Below are 24,106 nucleotides of genomic sequence, written 5' to 3' on the forward strand. Positions count from 1 at the left end.
TCAGGGAGGACTTGCTCCACGTGCCGTTTTTGCCCGAAAGTTACATAAATAGCTGAAGGCTGGTCACGTATCCCGTCGCTGTTGGTTGAAGGTCAATTTGACGTGCACCAAGACTGCAGGGGGACATGGGCTCCCTTTACTACTACCATCTAGCGGCGATTCAACAAAGAGTTGCATTACCATGTTAGTTTATCCCTGCTGATTTCGAATTTTCCGCATGGTGTCTCTGCTAGACGACCGTCAACTTGAAACTTGGAAGGGAAAGTGAAATCAGGCCTTTTTTTTTAACATAGAGCCATGAGATAGGCAGTAGGCCGGGTTGCGGTCGGCAGCTATCGCGAAACACTGATGGAAGGGGGGCCCAGAAAAGAGGGGTGGGCCTATTCTCTTCGAATAGGGGATGAAGAAGGGAGAGATGATTTAGCCGGAGGGGGCTTACGGGTAAGTTGGGTGGGTAAGTTCTGCTGTTTGGACTGAAGGCCCCCCTAGTTCGCCACTTCTTCTCGAAAGCAATGGAGGCCTAAAAACGTTGGCTCTCTCTCTCCTTTTTTCCCCCTCTTCTTCTTTCCTTTTTTCCCTTCTTAATTTGCAGTTCGTCGTTGTGTGGTTTTTGTGGTTGTTCCGCTGTTACGAAAATAACTTGACCGAATTATTAGCTGAATCTTTAGTTAAACAAAAGAAAGAGCAAAAACATTGGGACATCGATGAAGTCGTGTGTCGTGTGCTAAGTGTGAACGGAAAGGTTTCTCTCGCAGCAGCAGTTGGTCATTTCCGGTCAGTAATCAAACGCCCGAACAAGTGCAGTCCTGTGGACTGTTGGTCAGATTCATAGATTTACAACCAAGAACACCGCGTCCGGTCTTCTCGGCGAATGCCATGCAACGTACCAAGGTAAACAAGTTTACACATGTAGAGTTCGTAGGATCGATAACAACAATCAAACAGTACAGTTTATTGCAGTTTCTAAGTTGATGTAAGTATATGTTATTATTGTTCTGAAGGGTTTCCTTCTTCTCACGGGCCTACGTGTACGGAACCCCCTCCGACCATAGGTCCCCTAAATATCAACCCCCTTTTTTTCTATACCCTACCCATTTCTTTCCCACACTCCCTACCGACATTTTCAGTGTATTTATGTACGAAGGAGAGGGAAAGAAAAAGGCCTAGCGAAACTAAAAACTAGTTTTTTTTTATGTCTGCTATCCTAGAAATCATTTAATGTATTCTGCTTCTTCGTGTTTAGGCCTACTTTAGCCCCCTTCTTCTTCCAGCAGCAGCCTCTCCAGGCGACCTCCTGGGTGGAGTGATGGTGTCTTCTTCCTCGCCATCTTCGCCCGATGCTGCGCTCTTACTCGGGTAAGAATCTAGACACACACATACATTCTCTAGTCTTTCTCCTTTTTGGTAAACAACTTTTCGAGGGAGAACGCCCTTGGATATAGGGGGAGATCGGAGGGTCACGGAACCGTGGAAACAAACAACATGAACCCCCCATCTCTAAAAACCAGAAACCCTCTTTTTTTTCCGTCTTCTTTGGCACACATACACACAGAACCTATAGTCTTTCTCTTTTTTTCTTTTACGATGATGACAATTGATAGACACAAGGGCCACGGCCTCTGTGTCGTCATACCTTCAAAGAATATTTTATCGAGGAAGAAAGGAAGGGGGGTCCAGAGACAAATGGGTGGACTGTCGTTAGACGTTACAGCACTGTGACAATGGGCCTAGGACCCGGCCTGATATATTTCGAATAAAGAGGATTATTGTGTTGTGTAGGCCAGATTTCCACGGGCGAAATGCTAATCGCATTGATCAACGCAGAATGGCTTCCGTCTTCCCTGATCCAGACGCTCCAACAGAGACACAACACTGCCCCATCTGCCTCAACCGTTACGACGATCCACGTGTTTTGCCTTGCTTCCACACATACTGCCGACGCTGCCTAGATGCTCACGTAGCCGGCCGTCTTCGTTTTCCGTGTCCGTCCTGTCGGGAAGAAGTCTATTTAGGCGAAGGTGGAACTATCGATACGTTGCCCACCAATTCCTTCATCGGAGACATCCTCAAAGTGGTCAGCGATGTTCCAGAATATGATTCGCCTTCCGTCCTGGATCGCGGCAGTGGCGGCAGCGGAAGCGGTTATGAGACCGCAGTCGGGGCCGCCAAAGTGCCCAGCCGGGCCTACATTTGCTCCAACTGCGACGAAGGAGCCGTGGCATCCTCTCGTTGTCGAGACTGTAACGAAGTGCTGTGCGACAGCTGCGTTAGGGCTCATCAGCGGGTCCGTCTGACCAAAGATCATTACATCGTCCGTTTCACCGAAGACTTGTCGAAAACTGTCGGCTTGCCTGTAGGCCTCTCACTTTTCTCCAGCCCTTCTTTCTCGTACTGCGATATCCATCCGGCTGAAGTCTTGCGTCTCTTTTGCGACATGTGCTCCGTTGCCATTTGCTCCGAATGCACACTCAGAGACCATCGAGGACATTCATTCATTTATCTCAAAGATGCCGTGGAGAATTCAAAGACCATTAGCCTTAAATTGCTGGCCGATGCCAAAGCCGGAATGCGAGCCGTCGAAGAAAGCATGGAGATGACTAGTAAAATGGCAGAAAGAATCGAACTTCGAGCTCAAGCTATCGCCACAGAAATACGAACGGCCACACGCCGTCACATGGCAGCACTGGAAGAACGGGAACGCGAACTTTTGCAACGCGTCGAGAAGATTCGTCAAGTTAAAGGCAAATCGCTTCATTTACAGTTGGATGAATTGCGAATGGCCTTGCTACGTCTCGGATCCACAGCCGAATTACTCAAAACAGCCCTCGAATCCGGCTCCGACGTCGAGATTCTTCACACAAAAGACAAAGCATTAATCGAATTTCAGCATTTAAGACAAATACGTAGCAGTTTGCAACCACAAGAAGACGATATCATCCAATTCAACCCGCCTGATGGCGCTCTACTCCAGGCCATTTGCTCCCTGGGTCTCATATCCAGTTCCGGATTTGGTCCGACATCTGTAGCCTTTGGCGATGGAATCAAACGCGCTCTGTGTAACCATGTCGCTTGTATGACGGTCCACGTCAAAGATCATCAAGGAGATCCACGTCTTGTTGGAGGTGATCCTATCGTTGCCATCGTCGAAGGGCCGAATGGTGTCTCTTACCGGGCTGACGTGGAAGATCGTCAGAACGGTACGTACGTCATGACTTATCGACCTCAAGTGGAAGGCCGGCACATTATCACCGTGTTGATTCGAGGCCGGCACATTAACGGATCACCATTCACCGTCAAAGTTCGTAGTGGACGAGATTATTCGACTGTTGGTCAGCCTTTATTAGCGTTCGGTAAGGAGGGTGAGAGTGAAGGAGAATTGTGTCGCCCGTGGGGCGTCGCTTGTGACAAGGATGGCTACATCATCATCGCAGATCGCAGTAACAATCGCGTTCAGATTTTCAACTCGGCCGGAGTCTTCCATCATCGTTTCGGTTCGCCTGGAACTCGCCCCGGCCAATTCGATCGGCCGGCTGGTGTCGCTTCAGATCATCTGGGTCGCATTATTGGTTAGTATATATTAGTACTTCTGACTAGGGAACCAGCATTTCATTTTGTGTTTTAATTTCGTTATTAGTTGCTGATAAGGATAACCACCGCATCCAAGTCTTCACGTTCGACGGCACGTTCCTCTTCAAGTTTGGTGAGAAGGGAACGAAAAACGGCCAGTTCAACTATCCATGGGATCTGGCAGTCAACTCTGAAGGCCAGATCTTGGTGTCCGACACCCGAAACCACCGCATCCAGCTCTTCGCAGCAGACGGCACGTTCATCAACAAGTACGGCTTCGAGGGAACGCTTTGGAAACACTTTGACTCTCCGCGAGGTGTGTGTTTCAATCACGAGGGACATATAGTCGTGACCGACTTCAACAACCATAGGTTGTTAGTCATCAATCCCGATTTCCAGTCGGCTCGCTTCTTGGGTACGGAAGGCTCGGGCAACGGCCAATTCTTGCGCCCCCAAGGCGTCGCTGTCGACTCCGAAGGACACATTATCGGTAAGTTGGAGTTGTGTGGAACAATTTTATAGGAATTTTTAATTATTGTATCCGTTGATAAAAAGTGGCCGATTCGCGTAACCATCGCGTTCAAATCTTCCAACCGAACGGCAACTTTTTGACGAAATTCGGTACTCACGGAGCGGGACCAGGTCAGATGGATCGACCAAGCGGCGTCTGCATTTCACCTGAAGGCTACATCATCATCGTAGACTTTGGTAACAACCGAGTGCAGATCTTCTAAACTCGGCGCCCCTCGACAATATATCCCACCCTTCTCTCTTTCTCTATGATATAAGATATGTTCTTATACATTTCCTCTTTTCATTCTTTTCTACCCCCCAGCGATTGACCCCCTTTTTTTGTTGTTGTCAGAAGGGAGAGCTACTTTCGCTTGCCACCACGAATGTTCCTGCATAGTAATCTCGCCGAACAGAACAAAAACGAAATAGTAGAAAACGACCTATCCTCCCTCCCAACTTCCCTAGGAAACGGTAAAAAAAGAAAAAAAAAAGAGGGAGAGGTTACGCAGCCCTTGTGGATAAAAATATATTATATAGGCGCGAGAGATTTTAGAAACCTAAACGCGAATTCCTCTTGAAAGTACAAAAGCATTTTCAAACGCAAAAAAAGAACTAAAGTTTTACATTCAGATAGATTTTTTTTTTCTCCCTTTTTATTTGTCGATCATGTTGAAACCGTCGACTATCCCCTACTACTTCGTTTACTATGAAATTTATTCTAATTAAAAAAATTTTTTCTTCCGTGAAAGAAAAAAAAATTCATTTGTCTTCTCAATCGTTTCGCCTGTCTCAGGGAAGCACTACAGGACTTGTCCCAGTTTTTGAAAAACTTTCGCACTGCAGATGGCCTTCGATATCGGGGCAGCTCTCAGGGTGTGCGAATGTTTTATTTTATTTTTTGTTTTTGATACCTGCCCGTTTTCTCGGCGGAGAATTTTTAAAAAGAATTATGTCGTAGACTCGAGAAAGATTTGAATGCGTGAAGGAATCCCATTAATGATATACAGATACGTATAGCTCTACGTTACGAAAATCAACCCGAATTTCAGTACGATGACCAATTTACAATTAAAATGAAGCAGTGCAAAAAAAAAATTATCATGTACGTAATAACGTCATTTCACACGAGTGAAAAAGAGGTCGCTTCTTTTATTCGTTTTGTTTCATACGTAAAATCGATTGTGATGAAGACAGGGATAAATACGTATATTTTCTCGTTCAATTTGCTTATCCAACCTCCCCACGTAAAACTTGAAAATATTGGCGAAAACAACAACAGCACACGTACCAGTTTAACTGATTAGCATTTGTTTCTATCTGCTCATTTTACTTTTGAAAAAAAAAAAATAAGATTGCGAGAAAAAATTAAAAATAATTTTTACGACGATTTTGCTTGCCTAACAAGTGTTTCCAAAAGCAATTGTGACGCGCGCGCGCAAGTTCAGTGAGCGCAAGCTATTGTGGTTCCTTATGAAGGTTTGGTGCTGTTTTCGTTCCTTTTCAAAAAGTAAAAAAAAAAAGATAGAAAGAAAGACAATATTCTTTTTAAAAAATTTAACCATTTCCACGGATCTACCTCATTCGATTTTTTTTGGTCCTTCTAACTAAACCAGGATGTTTGCACCTTTTCGCAAGCGCATTTGTTGTTTCGTTTGTTTTACATTTTTAGCATGTCCTCTTTCGAATGTTTTATGTTTTTTTTTTGTTAATCGAATTCTCCTTCGATGCAACGGCAGTTCCTCACGATAAGCAAAACTACCTCTCTCGTGGTATCACCCGAAGAATCAGTTGTTCTTCACATTCGTACAACCAGTGTGTTTTTAACGTTTCTCTTTCGTGCTTTTTTCTTGTCTCTTGTCGGTAGTTTCGGGTAGTTGTTTACAACTAAATGTAGAGGGTGCAAGTAGCCCAGTTTTCTTTTTTTTTTTTTACGTTCAAAAGTGATGTGGGTCTTGTTGAGCCAATTATCCTCTCAGGAATAGTAACTGCAACTTGGTTGCAGTTTTCGGGATTCATTTTTTTTTTTAGATGAAATAGTTTTTGTGACATGCCTATCCTCATTTTTAACCTTTCAAATGCGGGTCAAAACTGTTCATGTCCCAAATGGTGAAAACCAAACGAAATTTCTACCCCACCGTGTTTAAATGTTGACACGTATGTTACGGCGTGTGTCATCGATTTACGTAAAACCATGTTCGTGACTTCAATTAACAAAAAGTTCCTAATCGTTTTCCCCAATAATGCATTTCTCCTATCTTAATTTTTTCCAAAATAATTAACCATGAATGCAAACTCCAAATGTTCCTACGTGTTTCAATCCTCTTTCGTATGAATTGATTTATGTTTTTTCCTCAATGTCACGTACCCATCGTCTCTTTGTTTTTTTGGCTGTCGAGTCAGAGCTTATTTACAAACTCGTAGAGATAATCTGCTAAGAATAAAACTGCACACCCACAAGAAGGAGGCGACGAAGTCGACGGATAAGATCCGTATCATAAAAAGGGCTGCACCGGATGCTGGAATCTTCTCGTACAACTTTGAATTCCAGCCGTTTATGTCTGAGAGAAGCCTGTACCGCATCGGCCTAAGCAGCTACTTTCACTACTTAAAAACACAAAAGATCAAACCACTCGGTTCCTAACTAAAGTTAATTTTAATTCTCTCTTCCTTTACGAAAAAGGAAAATTTAGAAATGATATCTTCCTGAGCTTGGCTTATCTATGGAGAATGTTTTAAGTTTCACTGTTTTGGAAATAATCAGTTAATGCTGTTTCGTTAGTGTTTTAAACGCCACCCAATTTCTTGCAGTCTTACCACCTAAAAATGTAGCGATTACCAATAATCGCTTTAAAATGACGCTATTCCGGTGGTTTGACCTTCAAAATTCAGTTCGTTTCTTTTATTATTATTTTTCTTTTTAGAAATCCTCTGGAAAGATCCTTATTTCTATATGTGTTTTTCCCGGAGTTTGTGTCCTCTCCTCGTGTCTGTTTTCCCGTTTCTCCTATCCACATTGTTTTTAATTCATAACCATCGTATCACTGCCAATTGTGAAACCAGCTTTGTAGGAGCATCTCGCGGAGATTTTTCTTCTTTTAATCCTGATCGTACGACTGTCTTCAATTTACTTGGGAAATAAACGTCTTTTTAAAAAAAGGTGTTTCTCCCTACATGGCTGCGCGCGCTTCGACGATACGCGTGTTCCAAAACTGGAAAACACCGTCGATGTCGACTTTGATCGCACTTGCTGGGCTTTATCCGGTCCTCGTGCCCCGCCAGCACAGTGCGGGCATAACTTAAAGCTTGACCATTTGGTCCTGTGCGGAACGATAAATAGCCGTATGGCTTCTGTAGGCTGTGCCATCTAATCTTGTCAACTTCTACGTCAACAAACCTTTTTGTCTTCCAGCTGGCTTTTAAAAAACTCGTAAACCGTATCAAAAACTTCCCGAAATGTAAATAAATTTTTGTAGATTTCTTTGGACCTAGGCTGTAGAAAAATCTCTCATCGTCTATTGCAGATTTCCGTTTTGAAACGTAGGCGGGGTGTTACACCCAATATTGACGCTAGGTGGCACGCAAGTGTTTGTTTACGACAAATTGAATTTTCGGACTGTCGACGAAAGATATTGGTGACCGTGAAAGTGAAACTGGCGCTCTTACGGAGCAGTTACGATTTCAAGTGGAAAAATTAAGATGAATTCAGCGTCCTCAACTCGAAAAGAGGGTATGACGAAGAACTTGGCAAGAGCTACTAGTTTGCCAGCTGAACTGAATCGATATTCTAAAAACTGTAAATTGCTATGTAATATACTTCGCGATACTAAAATTATCATCAACGAGATCAACACAGCGGACTATTTGACACAAGGTTTTTATAACGATGTGGATATTATTTTTTTAATTGGGAATTTTCCAGAATTTTGAATCTTAGATGAGCTTCCCAGTCTACAAGTAAACCCTGATAAGCTACATGTAATCAATGAACTGGTTGACAAATCAGTTGCCCTAGTCGTACTAGGTTATTCAAACAAAGCAAGAGCAATTTTAACAAATGAATTAGTTGGTGGCAAATCATTATTTCCTGTGGTAAATAGCAACCTCTTTACATAATAAGGTATGTTTAAATTATTGAATGAGCCATTTTTAGATAGAAACAAATGTAGATAGCAAGAATGAAGACACTACACGGCAATGCCATTGGAAAGGTGTCAAAATTAGGCACACTTCCTTTTGTCTTGTGGGTAATAATCAAAAATTGTTTCATTTGGAAGTTGTGTGAGCCAACTTGATAATTTGTGTTTTCATTCATAAGGACTGAGCACTACTTTGGGCCCAACAACATTACCTTTTTCCCAATCTATAATATCATATGACAATTTGGTTATTGATTGCAACTCTCCTCAAGCCAAGGTAAATATTGTTGTTATCTTGTATTTCCTTAAATCGTAACCCAGTGTTGGTTTGAAGGATATTTACTGTGATCTTAGCATGATGGATGTCAATATAAAACATTTTCTATTTCGTGATGGTACCCAAGTTTGGGTTGCACCGTCCTTTCACCCTGCAGGTAAGACCAAAAATTCATGATATAATTTGGTGTTAACTATTATATGCCCTTCTATACCCTGTACTTTTTTAATATGTTAGAAAACAGGTTTAATGGAAATTGGTGCTCCTTCAGCCCAAGTGATTTTCTATCACTGGTGAACCAGTGTACCACACCAGTATTTTTATATGCTGTCCATGGAACACAGTTAAATGAGGAAGAAAAATCTCAATTGAAACTATTCAAACAACTTCTCCCTTCTTCAACTGTAATTCATTTCGTTTTGAACTCTGGTACAATCCCGGTAAAGATATTTTCTTACTTTCATGTTAAGCGTCTGTTTCACGATGTAATTCTTTTTATTTGAATTTCGAAAGAAGCAACAAAATTCAACTAGTTCGTTAGTCATAACGCGGCCCAACATTGGCACAGGAGGACGACACAGAAGGCATACAAGTATTCATCCTGACAGGGTAGTCGGTTCTCCAACCAATTTTCCTGTTAGCGAAGCTTACACGAAAGAAAATCCTTCTACTGATCATATCGTATTTGCGTACGAACCAATCAGCGAAATAGGATTTTCTACTAGAGAATGCGGTAATTCAGCTGAACTATAACATTTTCACAGATGCAATGTTCAGCCACTAGAGAGATGTGCTAATAATGGCTTAACGTTTGCCTCATTGGTAGGCTTTGTAGATGGTGGAATCCAGAGTACTGTTGATGAATTGACCTGTGGAGTTACTTCCTGTCTACCATTTGTGAGGAGCGTTCTACAGAATCAGCTTCTACAGTCAGCTAAAATCCTCAATGAGGTAATTTCTTGGAGGTAATATGTACGACAAACAGTAACATTAACAAATCCTTTGCTTGGTTTTTACGTCTAAAGTGTCACAACCAAATGCTAAGTAATTTCATTTTGTCGGCGTTCGATTGGGCTCGCCAAGTTCAAGTAACACCTCTAAGATTAGAATATGTGAAGCAAAAGGAAGGTGAATTGTTTAACAGACTGTTGGCGTTCGCCAATAAGAAACAAGAAGAAATACGCTTGCTGATTTCCCAAACTATGGTTGAAATGAGAGACGAACTTATCCGTGCAGCTATCGATTACGATATATTTCGTAAGTGTTGCTTAAAAATCTTCATTAGGCTAACGTACAGATAGTCACCCAACTCATATGTGGCTTTAAAAATGTTTATTATATAGGTGAAGATTGTTCAAGCGTTGACCACCATCAACTTCGGAAATCTACAGAAGAAATTCAAAATCTTGTACTAGCCCTGTTGAACAAGACAATTGCAGAGAAACTCACGAGCTCAGTTTTGAGTTTAAGAGAAACCTATCTCGGCACACTTCAACGGTTTGTGATGCCTTTGAAAAATCTCCTTCATTGTATTGTAAATGTTGATGCCATTTTCATTTAGATGTCTTAGTTCACTGGAGAAGGCTCATCAGCATGATACTCATGATGCTGATAGAATGTCAGAGCAAGATAGCTACTCAGACACACAAAGAGCAAGTGAATCTCTAAAACAGGTATTTGTGATGCTTGGAAAATGTTTGCCTTACTAATACCCCCATGTTTTATTTTTTTTTTTTCGCCCTTGATCGTAGATAATCAATGCAGCTTACCAGGTTCAGTTGAATGTTAAATCATCTGCCTCGTTTGTGCATTCATTGTGGGAACGACTCCATCAGTTCTTGCGCTCTCTTACTCTGCCAAAGGCAGATACCTTATCTGCAACGAGTTCTGGATCCGGATCGTGGAGCACGTCTTCAGACCAAAGCCCTATGACACCTACGGAATGGAAAACTCAGGTCGCCGTTGATCTTTTAGATTCGCTTAGTGATAACCGACTGGCGCGTGTAATTTGTTCCCAGGTTCGGTATTTAGTTACAAAGCAGCGATAATGGTTAATTGAGGACTTACCATTAACGAAAGATTATTGTTTGATTCCCATTTATTCATGCCATTCTTCTGCAGTTTCGAGACCGACTACGACAAGCACATGTTGCTTTTCTGGATTCCCTGAGAGAATTAGAATCGGTTCACACTGGTCGCCTCGAAAAGAATGAAGAACTATTTTTGCGGTTGCGAAAAATTCTCGTTCCTCGTGTAGCCAGATTGGCTTTGGAATCTACATCACTTAAAGACATGATTCTCTTTGGTAAAACGATTTCTTCCAAAATTCAAACCCAAGAAATTTTTAGCTCTGGGAAGAATTCTGTGGTGCCAGGTACATTGGAATGACAAGTCTGCTTTCTGATTATAGGTATGCCACAACTCGGTCGAGAACTTGGTCGCGGTCAGTACGGAGTAGTATACTCCTGTGATAGTTGGGGACCTGTCGCTGAGCGAGGAATCAGGTGCGCCGTCAAATCAGTTGTTCCTCCAGATGACAAACATTGGAATGATCTCGCAATGGAATTCCATTACTCTCGGTATTTCAAGTTGAAATTGTGTCAAGTGTTCTTATAAACGTATTGTTTCTTACACGTAAAGCATGGTTCCGCCTCATGACCGCATCGTTAGTTTGATCGGGTCGGTCATTGATCATTCTTACGGAGGGGGAGCGTCACCAGCAGTACTTCTTATAATGGAAAGGTAATACCTTAATGGTTCTTGTTAGTACGCCTGTATTGGTGTGAACTAGGTTGGCTTATTTATGATTGTTTGCAGAATGAATAGAGACCTCCATACCGCTTTGAAGATGAGTTTAACTTGGCCGAAAAGGCTTCGAGTTTCAATTGATGTCGTTGAGGGGATCCGTTTTCTTCATTCTCAGGTACAAAAACTACATTGTTATTATGCAATTGGTGCTAAAAAAATCAACAAACTGTATTTTTGATTGGCCACTCAGGGTTTAGTTCATCGAGACATCAAACTAAAGAATGTCTTGTTAGATCCAGAAGATCGTGCCAAAATTACTGACCTCGGATTTTGCAAACCTGAAGCGATGATGTCAGGTATTGGGCAGATTAAATGGTAAATTTGTGATAGGAATTCTTCAGTTTTGTTGGAATAGCAGGATCCATCGTTGGAACCCCGATTCACATGGCTCCAGAATTGTTTACTGGGCACTACGATTCCAGCGTTGATGTCTACGCGTTTGGCATCTTATTCTGGTACATCTGTGCTGGCCACACGAAACTTCCATATGCTTTTGAACAGTGTCAGAATAAAGACCAGTTGTGGCAGTGTGTCCGCAGAGGTAAGACGTTATTTGGTTTCAATAGACAGTTATCAATAATGTAGTTTACCGTTTATACTTCTATTAATAGCTTTCTTGGAATAACCATAAATAATTTAATTTAAAAAGTTATGCCTCGAGTTAGCTTGATGTTGTATTATGGTGGTAGGGACTCGTCCGGAAAGATTGCCTTGCTTTGACGATGCTTGTTGGACGCTCATGGAAGATTGTTGGGCCAAAGACCCAAATCAACGCCCCTTGCTTGGTTTCGTCTACGCAAGACTTGAAGCTATCTTTTTGTCACACTGTCATGGGAGAATCGTTGACACGGGTATGTTGAAAAACTATGCATATTAAAAGTAAAAAACGAACATAAAAAAACAAAGAAAAAAATCCTAAATCTCCACTTTCTTACAGGAAGCATAGTGATACAAAGGGAACATCCTCCTGATAGTTTGTCTTCAAGTCCCTATATACAGATAGATTTAGAGCCATGCCAATGACCTATTTCTAAATGCTCGAAATAAGCAACTGAAAGCTATGTACTATCCATTTAACTTGATAATAAGCTACAAAAGTGTTAATCAGAACAATACAAGTTGGATTTCTCTTTAGCCTATCTTTTATTTATTTGAGTTGTGAAACACTATATCAAACTGTACAAATAGGGAACCCTATTCTTTTGTGGCATTTGGATCCCAAGCCTGAATTTTGGATTTTGTTGTAGAAAATGGCATGTATGCCTCTGGTGTTCCACTTTTGTTTTCAGTATGGTCAACCATCCACTTGTACTTGACAGGTGGTTTCTGAAAAATAAAAAATTAACAATAAGTTTTTATTTGTAGTTTTGTATATTTGAAGTTGTCATCATAAGAAAAAAAATAGAAACTTGCCACTGTTGGAGGTAAGTCAGTTTTGTAATGCAACCAACCATACCACTCGGCAGGCACTTGCGAACCATCATAGTCCAAAAAAACTTTGTCATTATAAATGACCCATCTATTTCGTCCGACGAAATAGCGATTATTTTCGTAATACGTGTTTCCGTATTTATCAGTGCCGACTACATTCCCATTCTTTAATTCATCAGTCCGAAAAAGTTGGTAGAGAGAACCTAAGATTCCAAAAATTAATAAGTTATTCGAGATTTAGTTTTTAAACGTGTTCGTTTTTACCCCTTATTCCACCATTCTGTTTCAAAATATCGAAGGTTACTTTAACTTTATCGAGAGCTCCAGTAATGTACTTCGCCATTTTTACTGTTTACCACAGCTGAAAAACGACTACCGTTACCAACAGCACATAGTACGAAAGGTTTCTACAAGATGTCTATTTTCCTAAATCAGCAGACGAACATTAACAGTGTAAAAACTGCCAAAGTGCCAAGTGCAACGGTGGAAATTCGAACAATTTTAAACTAAAGTATACATCTTTGCCTTCAAATCATTTTTATTATTCCCTGTTACAACAGTTTTTCCGTTATTGTGTCAGCAGTAAATAATATGAAATGCCATTACGAAGTTCTTGGTGTCCCTTTGAATGCATCAGAAGATGACCTGAAAAAGTCCTACAGAAAACTTGCTCTCAAATGGCATCCCGACAAAAATCTAGAAAACTCAGATCAGGCCAAAAAAGAATTTCAGTTTATTCAAGCAGCCTATGAAGTATTAAGTGATCCCCAAGAGAGAGCATGGTATGATAAGCACCGGGATGCAATCCTACTTGGAGGTTGTAATAATTCATGTTCCATGTTCTTGGACAGTATGATTATAATTATATTTTTTCAGCAAAAGGAGCAGAATATCAAGAAAATGCAGTAAATTTGTTTGAATACTTCACATCTGCTTGTTACTCTGGGTTTGGAGATGATGAGGAATCTTTTTATGGTGTTTATAGGTATGTATTTTGTACATATTGATTGATTTTGGATTATGTTGCCTTTCAATTTGTTTTCATTTTGCAATAGGGAGTTATTTAGCAGGATTGCTGCTGAAGACATGGAATTTTCACAAGATCAAGATAGTGACTTTGAAATCCCGGATTTTGGTAATTCCACCAGCGACTACAGTGAGGTAAATAAAAGCAGAAAGTTTCTTAATTGTAAATTAATTTTATAATGTTTTTTTTAGGTTGTTCGCCCATTTTATGCCTATTGGAGTGCGTATTGCACGTTACGACCATACTCTTGGTTAGACAAGTATAATATTGATACTCTGAAAGAAGTACCTCGCAGGTTTTTTTGTCGTTTTAAATGTTGATATTTTTGTGTTTGACTACGTCATCTTTTTTTAATAACAGAGTACAGCGGCTGATGGAGAAAGACAATAAAAAGCTTAGAGATGTGGGTCGTAAGCAAAGGAATGAAGAAGTTAGAGCCCTGGTTAATTTCGTTCGTAAACGAGATCCACGTGTGAAGGCCTACATAGTAAGTACAGCCATTTTTCATTGTAAAGTAAAGTCTTAAAGATCATCGTTGGGCAGAAATTGCTTGAAGAGAAGACAGCACAAAATGCATTAAAAACAAAGCTTCAACAAGAGCGCCATCGAGAGAAACGGCGACAACTTTTAAACGAAACAACTAGCACGACCGGTTTTGGTTTCACTCAAATGTCTGATTTGGAAAAACAACTAAGAGTAAATATATTTTCAGCGCAAAATTTAAAATCAGTTTGTCAAAAAAAACATTGGGTGGTGGATTTTAGGATATTGAAGCTCAATATGCTTCATCGGTGGAAACTTCGGATTGTGACAGTGACGCCGAGAGTGACGTTGACGACAACGAAGACGGTACGCCGAAAGAACATGCAGATACCGCTTACCAAACAAATGAAAACCTTGAGAAAAATAGGAGTGAAGAGCGTGTTTCAAAAGAACAAACACTGGAGAATATTACTACTGATAGTGAAAATTCTGACGAGGATTTACTGGATTTCTATTGTCCAGCTTGTAAAAAGAATTTTAAAACAATAAAATCGTAAGTAGCAGACCTGTTTTCGACATATTTCCTCAATACCAATTAAATAATTTAATTGTCACTAGACGTGAAAGCCATGATCGCAGCAAAAAACATCAAAATAAAGTACGTGCATTACGTAAAATGATGTTAGAAGATGAAAAAGATGGTGAAGAAAGCATTGATGATATTGAATAAAAAGACTTTTGTCCACTTTCTGGAGTGAAATAATTTAAATTGCTTTCTGGAAATATACGGATAAAGACGATTTCTACTTTTTGGACCATGGCTTTTTTAAACGACATCATGAAATCGATTCGGAACTTTATGACGCACCCTCACCTCACACCACCCCCTTAACCCCTTTACTATTGGCTCGAAAACTATAGGGCCAATTGCAAAATAAAATTCCAAAAGTAATTCCAAATGACTGCACGTCTTTTACATTTTTTGGCTTTATTGTTTTTTTATATGATAATATATGATTTCGATGTAAAATTGTAGTACGCAGCGCTGTAGCGTACTGGCGCGCTATAAGTCTTCGATTCAGTGTATTGCAATTTGCAACATGCCAAAAAAAAGTATATTTTTTTAGTTTATTTTGAAAACGGCTGGTTTAAGGAGAAAAACTCTTACATAATCGAACTCAGCGTTCAATTTTGGCTATCCCGTGTGATTTTTACCGAATTCCAAGGGATTTCGTTTTTTGCCGATTTTGACAAAATGAAAAGGCTATAAGCCTTCTCACTTTTTCATTTTTGGCCAAATTTCAAATTTCGCTTTTAATATACGATTTCGATGTAAAATTGAATGCTAATTATGAAAATGAAGTTTATTTTTCAATTGGCCTTATAGTTTTTGAATTAAACTTAAAAAACAAAAACGTCGGGCTTATTTTTCTCAGCTAAAAAAGTCGGGCTTAAAAAGTCGGGCTGAAATATTTTTTGCTATAAAACATAATATTTATGGCAATCCGTTTTATATGGCAATCCGTTTTACATAAAAAAAAAAAATGGCGGAAAAAAAAAAAAAAATCGCACTTTTTTCTCTTTTTTCTACCCGTAGCCATCTATCAGTCGGTTTCGTTATTACAGGCATGTAAGCAATTTGAGTTAATTGTATCCCATTAGCAGTTAATTGAGTAGCGTGGCTGGAGAACAACGCGTGGCTGGAGGAGCAATTGAAAAAATGGATAAGATAATAAAACAAAAAAATGGTAAGTATAAACATTATTATATTGGTTTTCAATTATTAATTATTGTTTATTAAATCAAATTATGAAGCTGCAGGCCCAATTATTGGAACAACACAAAATATTAGATAACAGCAAAGCTAAGGATGGTAAGGCCTAATACGTAATGATTCTATTTATTTGCTTTTATTCATTTGTGTTTTGTAGCTCAAATTTTGAGTCTACAAGCTCAGCTAGGGGAAAAGAACAAATTGGAACAGAACAGTTTCCAAACAGTGAATGAGGTTTTTCCAAACTCATCCCTAACTGAACATGAGGATGAGTTGGTATTAGGCGAACACAGTCAGGTACCCTTGCAAAATAAGTATAGAATTTTAACAAACAATTATTTATTGTTTAGTTATTCAGTCTACCACCTGACAGTGTGTTAAAGTTAAATTCTGTTAGTGCTGCACTAAAAGAATTGTTAGTAATAAGTCCATGCAGCGAAGGAAGTGAACAATTGTGGGACCGTATTTGGGCTGAAAATGGGTGTGGTACTGAAACCTAGAAATAGCATGAGTTCAACATAAAACATCAATTAGGTACTTTTCGGTTTTTTGTCTATCGAAAAAGTATTTTTAATGCTATTATTTTGCATTCACAGAATTTTAGTGGGGGATCAAGTCAAGTCTAGAAGTGTTACAGGATGGAAGAGTGAGCCTACAGTTGAAAAACACTGAGAGTGCATTACCATTAAGGTATGAGGTAAAGTAATAGAGTATGCAAATTGTCTAATGAGAAGTACCATCTTGTGTGAATGAATCCTGTGTAACAGCAATCCTTTATAGTTCTGTCACAGCTAGAAGCCTCAAATAATTCTGCTTCTCTTGCTAAAGAACAACTTGTCCTTTACGTTCAGAGTGTTGGTGAAGCTGGGTACTTAAATGGCCCTAAAGATGTTTCATTTTGTTGGCATTGCAGCGATGAACATCATACATGGACTTTTTAGGTATGAAAGGAATTTTCTTGAAAATTTTTTGAATTTATGACAAAGCATTTCTCCTCCTTTTTGCCACCCATGTCTAATCTAAAAAAAAAAAATTTTATCCAATAGGAAAGGATTTTCAGCATACTGGGAACACAACTATAAACAATGCAACATTCTATGGGTGCTATTTTATCATTCAAGAGCCTTATACAATGATTTTCATCTGCAATTTGTATGTCCTTCCCCAAGCTTCCACCAGAAGTTGAATCTATGAGTCATGTAAGTTACATGATCAACAGTTGATATGTTTAACGGTGTTGTTTTTCTTTTCTCAATATAGGTTAATAGTAACATTGGATCTGAAAAAATTCTTGGTTGGGGCAAGACACTGAATAAATTGTAATGATTGAATGGATGACATGACATTTCTATACTTAATTCGGATTCCCGAGACGGTATTTTATATTAAAAAAATTGAAGTGCATATCTGGGCTCCCTTCCTTTCCGTAGCCCCGTTTCCCCTTGACTCGTAATAAGCCCGTAGGGGGTCATGCCCCTACTGTACGGTATATATAAAAACAACATATACCGAGGTTTGGAGGGCTCTGGCCGGAAAGGGGACGTGGGGTGCCGCTTAGTTCGATGATGTGTTCACGGAGGGCGATGTGGCTACCCACAAATCCGAACTAAAGGTTAATCGCTCCTGTAAAAATGTTCCAAATCTTCAGCTCTTCTTCCGGCTTCTCTTAGCCAATCACCGGGTAATCTCCCCGGTGGGTCAACAAGGCAGTGTCTCCCCCTGCCTGGGTTGACGGCAACTTTTGAAGGGCTATTGTGCCTTTTTAAAGTTGCAAAAATAATTGTAATGTGCAGAGAATTGTCAATAAATTTTTTTTTATAAAATTTTTTTGCAAATTTTGTTTCTTTCACTTTCTGTTTTCACACATTACATTTATAATCTTTTTTTTATTTAGCTTTCTCAATTCTCGTTTATTGTTTATGCCTCGTTTAATTGTAAGCATGGTTTCCTGTAAGCATAGTTTATCTGTAAGCATGCAATTATTATCCAGGGATCGAACCCTTGATGTTCGGCATTCCGCGCCGATGCTTTACCAATGAGCCATGAATCATATGATGTCAAGTTGGCTTTTTTCTAGTCACTTGCGGACTTGTATTTACACTTTGAATAAAACTGAAATGCAATACTGCAATATTATTTTCTCCATTTAGATGTAGATTTTTATACATCTAGTAAGGTTTGAACCCAGGGTAACAGTTATCGCAGCTGAATGCTCTACCACAGAGCTATGGACATCATAAAAGCAATACAAAGATAAACATATAGTTGTGAAAGACTGCATAAACATCCTAGACGATAACATATGATATGCGATAATAAAAAATTCAGATGTATCTCGTGGCTCAATGTTAGAGCATCGGCGTTGCACGCTGAATGTCTGAGGATCGATTCCCATGCCAGTAAAACAATATACAAATACAAAATTACTTCAGAAAATATCAAGGTATTACACGTTGTTCCTTGTCTAAGTTCATCAATTCAAAAAGTGTAATAAATAATAATTGAATACTTACAGATAAACGATACAACGGTGGCAAAAACAATAAAATTGAATTGCGCAAGCTGAATAAAAAAAAATTGATAAATGTAATGTGTGAACACAGACAATGAAGGCAACAAATTTTGCAAAAAAATTTTATATAAAAAAATTTATTGACAATTCTCTGCACATTACAATTATTTTTGCAACTTTAAAAAGGCACAATAGCCCTTTCAAAAGTTGCCGTCAACCCAGGCAGGGGGAGACACTGCCTTGTTGACCCACCGGGGAGATTACCCGGTGATTGGCTAAGAGAAGCCGGAAGAAGAGCTGAAGATTTGGAACATTTTTACAGGAGCGATTAACCTTTAGTTCGGATTTGTGGGTAGCCACATCGCCCTCCGTGAACACATCATCGGACTAAGCGGCACCCCACGTCCCCTTTCCGGCCAGAGCCCTCCAAACCTCGGTATATGTTGTTTTTATATATACCGTACAGTAGGGGCATGACCCCCTACGGGCTTATTACGAGTCAAGGGGAAACGGGGCTTCAGAAAAGAAGGGAGCCCAGATATGCACTTCAATTTTTTTAATATCAAATACCGTCTGGGGAATCCGAATTAAGTATAGAAATGTCATGTCATCCATCCAATCAATACAATTTATTCAGTGTCTTGCCCCAACCAAGAATTTTTTCAGATCCAATGTTACTATTAACCTATATTGAGAAAAGAAAAACAACACCGTTAAACATATCAACTGTTGATCATGTAACTTACATGACTCATAGATTCAACTTCTGGTGGAAGCTTGGGGAAGGACATACAAATTGCAGATGAAAATCATTGTATAAGGCTCTTGAATGATAAAATAGCACCCATAGAATGTTGCATTGTTTATAGTTGTGTTCCCAGTATGCTGAAAATCCTTTCCTATTGGATAAAATTTTTTTTTTTTAGATTAGACATGGGTGGCAAAAAGGAGGAGAAATGCTTCGTCATAAATTCAAAAATTTTTAAAGAAAATTCCTTTCATACCTAAAAAGTCCATGTATGATGTTCATCGCTGCAATGCCAACCAAATGAAACATCTTTAGGGCCATTTAAGTACCCAGCTTCACCAACACTCTGAACGTAAAGGACAAGTTGTTCTTTAGCAAGAGAAGCAGAATTATTTGAGGCTTCTAGCTGTGACAGAACTATAAAGGATTGCTGTTACACAGGATTCATTCACACAAGATGGTACTTCTCATTAGACAATTTGCATACTCTATTACTTTACCTCATACCTTAATGGTAATGCACTCTCAGTGTTTTTCAACTGTAGGCTCACTCTTCCATCCTGTAACACTTCTAGACTTGACTTGATCCCCCACTAAAATTCTGTGAATGCAAAATAATAGCATTAAAAATACTTTTTCGATAGACAAAAAACCGAAAAGTACCTAATTGATGTTTTATGTTGAACTCATGCTATTTCTAGGTTTCAGTACCACACCCATTTTCAGCCCAAATACGGTCCCACAATTGTTCACTTCCTTCGCTGCATGGACTTATTACTAACAATTCTTTTAGTGCAGCACTAACAGAATTTAACTTTAACACACTGTCAGGTGGTAGACTGAATAACTAAACAAGAAATAATTGTTTGTTAAAATTCTATACTTAATTTGCATTCTTATTTGAAAAGTTTATGTACCTGACTGTGTTCGCCTAATGCCAATTCATCCTCATGTTCAGTTAGGGATGAGTTTGGAAAAACCTCCTTCACTGTTTGGAAACTGTTCCATTCCAATTTGTTCTTTTCCCCTAGCTGAGCTTGTAGACTCAAAATTTGAGCCACAAAACACAAATGAATAAAAGCAAATAAATAGAATTATTACGTATTAGGCCTTACCATCCTTAGTTTTGCTGTTCTCTAATATTTTGTGTTGTTCCAATAATTGGGCCTGCAGCTTCATAATTTGATCTAATAAACAATAATTAATAATTGAAAACCAATATAATAATGTTTATACTTACCATCCTTTTGTTGTATTATCTTATCCATTTTTCAATTGTTCCTCCAGCCACGCGTTATTCTCCATCCACGCTACTGAACTAACTGCGAATGGCATCCAATGGACTGAAATTGTCTATGCCAGTAATAGCGAGTCTGAGCGGTAGATGGCTACGTGTCGGAAAAAAAGAAAAAAGTGTGATTTTTTTTTTTTTTTGCGAAATTTTTTTTTTTCTTTTTGTGTAAAACGGATTGCCATAAATATTATTACATCTAGATAACTACAGATGAATAAGATTCAAGATTTGTCCGGGAACACAAATATGAACTTTATTTTTACGTAGATTTTATGGTTTTTGGGTAATTTAAAATATAAAAGTAGGTGCGATAGAAATACTAAGCCCAACAAAATAAGCCTCAGAAAATAAGCCCAATTTTTCCTATTTAAATATTATATCACAAAAATCTAGATAACTATATATGATTTCGATTTAAAATTTTACAAGGAAAACGAAAATAAATTTTGCTTTGACGCTCCGGTCATAATCGCTAAGTTTGTCAAATTCAACTACATACTACTAAGAAAGTACGAAATTGAGATGCAAAATGTGGTTTATTCGTCCAATTTCAGAAGTCCTGGAGAAACGAGGAATATTAAACTTTTAGATACGGAATAATTGAATAATACAAAGCAAAATAGTAACGCATTGATAATGCGATATGCATAGGAAAGTGACCTCCCTCAAATGCTAAAAGGGAGCAGTCAAGATGTTTAAATGAAATAATAGTAGCTGACTAGTCAGAAGACATCAATTACAATGTGCACGACCGAGACAAAATTGAGAAGATGAAGAAAGAAACATGATTTTGCAGCACCAAAAGCCAATATAGATACAAAACGTAGGTAGACAATTATTTGCGTGACGCCACAAATATTAAAACAAGTATGTAAATGGAAATTCTTATGCGTCATCACAATCATTTAAGAAATAACATTAAAATCCAGTTGCAATTACATAGGTGTCAATCCTTTGCCTCTTGACGCAGTTTATGACAAAAATTTAAATAAGTATGACCCCCAACAAGTTGGACTTCGGAGTCGTTCAAGCGTCGTTTCACCAAATGCGCTTTGGGCTTACAACCAACACAGAATTTGTTGAGGGATACAGTTGGGAGTTTTTTGTTCTTTGGAATACAAGTGGAAAGTTTTTCCTAATATTTGCGTTATACTTCCCTGATTGAAAAAAAAATTCGTTTAATAAATAACCATTCGGAGAATCTGAACTCAAACACTTACGAAGCTTCCATTGATGTATCTCCCATAATAAGATCTTTCATACGTATTAAGTCTGCTCGCGATGGCTTACCGTTGACCGTTGGTGAAGTTGCATTGGGGGATGAGCAACATTCAGCGCCTGATACGGTAATCTGCACGGAAGAAATTCCGTCGCAAACCTAATCAATCAAAATTTTATGAGACCGTAAAGCTATTTACTCTATACATTTTAAAAAATAATTTTCAAAAATCGTGTTAAACTATTTCGATTATTACTTCTGAAACATCCAGTCGAAGATCTCCAGGCAAAGGTAAAGATGCTGGTACAGGGAGACTTCGGGGAGGTGGCGGTGGTGGGGCAGCTCGCGAAGAATGCTATTGTTGAAGTAATAAAAATGTAAACAACAGATTAAGGTATGACATTTTAGCGACGTAGCGTCCGATTTACCAGAATGTTGTGAGATTGTTTATCCTGGAAAGGTCGCACCTGTACGTGAGTTCCTTCAGTGTTGGGAAGTTCCGAGTTGCATATATACGTCGATGAGATGTGCATTTTATAGTTTACGTCCGGTTCAAGTTCCAAGACGTCTTCCACCTCTGAGGCTGTACTCAGATGTAAAGATCCGGTACTACTAACACCGCTAGAGCTGAAGCTGAGCATAGAATCAGAATTGGTAGCACTTCCTAAAATACAACAAGAAACAAAAAGGAAATAAATGAATTTTTTTTTCTTTTCCGGAGATGAAATGTAATGTCGTACCCATTAAACCCGAACGAAGAAGTCTACTCGTTGACAAACTAGAACTGGGGGAAACTGTTTGATTTGCTTGCTGTCCGTAATTCCAAGAAAGGCGCTTATGGATGCTGTTGTTTTTGGCATCTTGTTTCTGCAGGATTCCGGAAATGAGATTGGATTAATGGCTTTGAATGCATTAGAAATAACTATAGCAGATAACGAAATTTACCTTGATGTCTTCGATGGCTCCAGCCGTATGATACCTTCGGTGGTCTAAACGCTCGTTTCTCGATAAGCGCTTTGCCAGCGCCGCGTTTAAAACTTGGCGATGATCGTCGTATTCAGGATCAACTAGTTCATCCTCCAACTCAGCCCCAACTTCGTTCAAATCGAACGATTCGGTTACAATTTCAGGGGTGGTCGCAGCTACGCCGTCTAAGATTTGCACAAGCCGAAATTTAACTAAACTAATAGTCAATAGAAGAGGGAAAACAAAAGCCGAATCATCTGCAATAACCACAGGAGAAAAAAGTAAAAAGCATCGGAAGGCCAGTCACCGTACTTGTCAAAGTTCTTAAATCCACATTAGGATTTATGGCTTCACACGTAGCTGAATGTTGGTTCGAAGGATCGGTGACGTTGACGTTAATGAGCCCGGCTACGGAGGCTAGACGGCGGGTTTTAACGAGGGGAGGATTGCGAGACTGCGGGACGGGCTGGGCTCGGGTCAAACCTCGTGGCGAAGGCGGAGGGTACGAAACGCCTCTCTGATTTAAAGCGGAAGCCGATTGGACGCGCCCGGATACACTAAGCGACGACCCTAATAACACCGAAGCAAAAGCCAGGTCACAGCGTAAGAAAATATGCCAAAAAGAAAACCAGCAAATATAGACTCCGAAGAAGAGATTATTAGAAACTGGTTGATTTGCTTTGATTCCTCAGAAGAACCAGTAAACCAATAAGCAGGAAGTTTCGTCGAGAGAAAATTTAAATCGCAAAGGTTACTTCTAGGATTGAAGATTGTAGTACACTATCATATCTTCGTGCTCGGAAAGCAGTGAAGCAGAAACCCTGAAGTAGAAGAAAAGGAAGACGAAAAGAATGATGTATTTACCCATTCCCGAAGTAGTTCCTGAGGCTGGAGTGACCGGAACCGGCACAGCGATCGATAAAAGATTAGGCAACGACTGGCCTTGATTGGAAACGGCTTTGACGTGCGGAACCTGTACCGTCAGCGTGTTCGGCGTGGGAACAGGTGACATGGAATGATGGAGCGATCGACCTACTATGGAACGTCTAGAGAAAACCACAAACCCAATAAAGATTAAATACAGTAGTGACACTTTATCTGAAAATCTACGGACTACTTTATGATTTTGTCAATGTACCTGTCAGTACGTGGAGATGGGATTTGTTTGACCGCTGTGGAAGGCGCATGCGGTCCACTTTCTTCGGACGACGCACTCGAAGTTCGTTTGATTTCCAACGAGTCTACCAAGTTGCCTCGATTAGCATTCGCTAGATCATTCATATCGACGGAGCCACTGTAAATGAAGAGAAACGGAATATTAAGTAATTGGCTTATTACTTGGTAGCATAAG

The 24,106-nt window shown here is 39.5% G+C and overlaps 5 protein-coding genes and 1 long non-coding RNA gene across 18 annotated transcripts in view; 3 read left to right on the plus strand and 3 right to left on the minus strand.

Moving 5' to 3' along the window:
* LOC130685458 (pleckstrin homology domain-containing family G member 5-like) overlaps window positions 1-24,106 on the minus strand; it is a 123,549-nt gene that overhangs the window by 21,662 nt on the left and 77,781 nt on the right. For 6 of the 8 annotated variants that reach the window (XM_059494415.1, XM_059494417.1, XM_059494416.1 and 3 more), the window contains 9 exons: window positions 23,894-24,049; window positions 23,620-23,801; window positions 23,068-23,325; window positions 22,735-22,940; window positions 22,530-22,656; window positions 22,218-22,453; window positions 22,046-22,144; window positions 21,791-21,948; window positions 21,088-21,727 (listed from right to left, as the gene is read on the minus strand). In XM_059494415.1, coding sequence (XP_059350398.1) covers window positions 21,718-21,727; window positions 21,791-21,948; window positions 22,046-22,144; window positions 22,218-22,453; window positions 22,530-22,656; window positions 22,735-22,940; window positions 23,068-23,325; window positions 23,620-23,801; window positions 23,894-24,049 — 1,432 coding nt within the window. In that variant the 3' untranslated portion in view covers window positions 21,088-21,717. Of the gene's footprint in view, window positions 1-21,087; window positions 21,728-21,786; window positions 21,949-22,045; window positions 22,145-22,217; window positions 22,454-22,529; window positions 22,657-22,734; window positions 22,941-23,067; window positions 23,326-23,619; window positions 23,802-23,893; window positions 24,050-24,106 lie in introns of those variants that run through there. The other 2 variants (XM_059494412.1, XM_059494418.1) reach the window with 2 other exon arrangements.
* On the plus strand, window positions 541-4,301 carry LOC130685226 (E3 ubiquitin-protein ligase TRIM71-like). Of its 2 annotated transcripts, XM_057508485.1 has the most exons (5): window positions 541-891; window positions 1,244-1,356; window positions 1,780-3,566; window positions 3,635-4,057; window positions 4,123-4,301. In XM_057508485.1, exons 1-5 carry the CDS (start codon window positions 877-879, stop codon window positions 4,299-4,301), a joined length of 2,517 nt encoding a protein of 838 aa, XP_057364468.1. In that variant the 5' UTR covers window positions 541-876. The 2 variants fall into 2 exon arrangements, with proteins under 2 accessions (XP_057364468.1, XP_057364469.1); XM_057508486.1 differs by lacking the exon at window positions 1,244-1,356.
* Window positions 7,681-12,423, plus strand: LOC130685218 (dual serine/threonine and tyrosine protein kinase-like). Of its 3 annotated transcripts, none has more exons than XM_057508472.2 (20): window positions 7,681-7,951; window positions 8,015-8,169; window positions 8,231-8,324; window positions 8,396-8,493; window positions 8,551-8,650; window positions 8,731-8,933; window positions 9,010-9,226; window positions 9,320-9,444; window positions 9,519-9,750; window positions 9,837-9,990; window positions 10,055-10,166; window positions 10,245-10,511; window positions 10,615-10,798; window positions 10,904-11,072; window positions 11,134-11,235; window positions 11,311-11,416; window positions 11,492-11,597; window positions 11,660-11,842; window positions 11,991-12,152; window positions 12,239-12,423. In XM_057508472.2, exons 1-20 carry the CDS (start codon window positions 7,777-7,779, stop codon window positions 12,322-12,324), a joined length of 3,030 nt encoding a protein of 1,009 aa, XP_057364455.1. In that variant the 5' UTR covers window positions 7,681-7,776; the 3' UTR covers window positions 12,325-12,423. The 3 variants fall into 3 exon arrangements, with proteins under 3 accessions (XP_057364455.1, XP_057364454.1, XP_057364456.1); XM_057508471.2 differs by having other exon boundaries at window positions 7,682-7,951; window positions 9,007-9,226; XM_057508473.2 differs by lacking the exon at window positions 7,681-7,951 and having other exon boundaries at window positions 8,062-8,169; window positions 8,235-8,324; window positions 9,007-9,226.
* On the minus strand, window positions 12,426-13,152 carry LOC130685284 (probable NADH dehydrogenase [ubiquinone] 1 alpha subcomplex subunit 12). Its single transcript, XM_057508570.1, has 3 exons — window positions 12,997-13,152; window positions 12,715-12,935; window positions 12,426-12,627 (listed from the first exon to the last, which is right to left on the minus strand). Exons 1-3 carry the CDS (start codon window positions 13,073-13,075, stop codon window positions 12,496-12,498), a joined length of 432 nt encoding a protein of 143 aa, XP_057364553.1. The 5' UTR covers window positions 13,076-13,152; the 3' UTR covers window positions 12,426-12,495.
* LOC130685259 (dnaJ homolog subfamily C member 21-like) lies at window positions 13,140-15,018 on the plus strand. 3 transcript variants are annotated; one of them, XM_057508529.2, is made up of 9 exons: window positions 13,140-13,243; window positions 13,313-13,549; window positions 13,609-13,717; window positions 13,788-13,893; window positions 13,951-14,054; window positions 14,120-14,246; window positions 14,303-14,455; window positions 14,524-14,795; window positions 14,861-15,018. In XM_057508529.2, the coding sequence occupies exons 2-9, from the start codon at window positions 13,324-13,326 to the stop codon at window positions 14,970-14,972; spliced, it is 1,209 nt and encodes a 402-aa protein (XP_057364512.1). In that variant the 5' UTR covers window positions 13,140-13,243; window positions 13,313-13,323; the 3' UTR covers window positions 14,973-15,018. The 3 variants fall into 3 exon arrangements, with proteins under 3 accessions (XP_057364512.1, XP_059350427.1, XP_057364513.1); XM_057508530.2 differs by having other exon boundaries at window positions 13,191-13,243; window positions 13,316-13,549; XM_059494444.1 differs by having other exon boundaries at window positions 13,189-13,549.
* Window positions 18,941-20,326, minus strand: LOC130685315 (uncharacterized). Its single transcript, XR_008999572.2, has 4 exons — window positions 20,194-20,326; window positions 19,940-20,123; window positions 19,533-19,877; window positions 18,941-19,427 (listed from the first exon to the last, which is right to left on the minus strand). It is a non-coding gene; the product is annotated as an uncharacterized LOC130685315 (long non-coding RNA).

This window comes from Daphnia carinata, chromosome 3, assembly GCF_022539665.2.
Source record: "Daphnia carinata strain CSIRO-1 chromosome 3, CSIRO_AGI_Dcar_HiC_V3, whole genome shotgun sequence".
NCBI classification, from domain to species: Eukaryota; Metazoa; Arthropoda; class Branchiopoda; order Diplostraca; family Daphniidae; genus Daphnia; species Daphnia carinata.

Bases quoted from the DNA above. Each gene is read 5' to 3' on its own strand.
- LOC130685226 (XM_057508485.1), top strand. The intron at 3,567-3,634 runs GTTAGTATATAT...TTTCGTTATTAG, and splicing joins TCATCTGGGTCGCATTATTG to TTGCTGATAAGGATAACCAC. The intron at 4,058-4,122 runs GTAAGTTGGAGT...GTTGATAAAAAG, and splicing joins CTCCGAAGGACACATTATCG to TGGCCGATTCGCGTAACCAT.
- LOC130685218 (XM_057508471.2), top strand. From the start codon at position 7,777: ATGAATTCAGCGTCCTCAACTCGAAAAGAGGGTATGACGAAGAACTTG. The intron at 10,512-10,614 runs GTTCGGTATTTA...ATTCTTCTGCAG, and splicing joins CGCGTGTAATTTGTTCCCAG to TTTCGAGACCGACTACGACA. The intron at 11,843-11,990 runs GTAAGACGTTAT...TTATGGTGGTAG, and splicing joins GTGGCAGTGTGTCCGCAGAG to GGACTCGTCCGGAAAGATTG.
- LOC130685284 (XM_057508570.1), bottom strand. From the start codon at position 13,075: ATGGCGAAGTACATTACTGGAGCTCTCGATAAAGTTAAAGTAACCTTC. The intron at 12,936-12,996 runs GTAAAAACGAAC...TTGGAATCTTAG, and splicing joins ACAGAATGGTGGAATAAGGG to GTTCTCTCTACCAACTTTTT. The intron at 12,628-12,714 runs GCAAGTTTCTAT...TTTATTTTTCAG, and splicing joins CTGACTTACCTCCAACAGTG to AAACCACCTGTCAAGTACAA.
- LOC130685259 (XM_057508529.2), top strand. From the start codon at position 13,324: ATGAAATGCCATTACGAAGTTCTTGGTGTCCCTTTGAATGCATCAGAA. The intron at 14,247-14,302 runs GTAAGTACAGCC...ATCGTTGGGCAG, and splicing joins CACGTGTGAAGGCCTACATA to AAATTGCTTGAAGAGAAGAC. The intron at 14,456-14,523 runs GTAAATATATTT...GGTGGATTTTAG, and splicing joins ATTTGGAAAAACAACTAAGA to GATATTGAAGCTCAATATGC.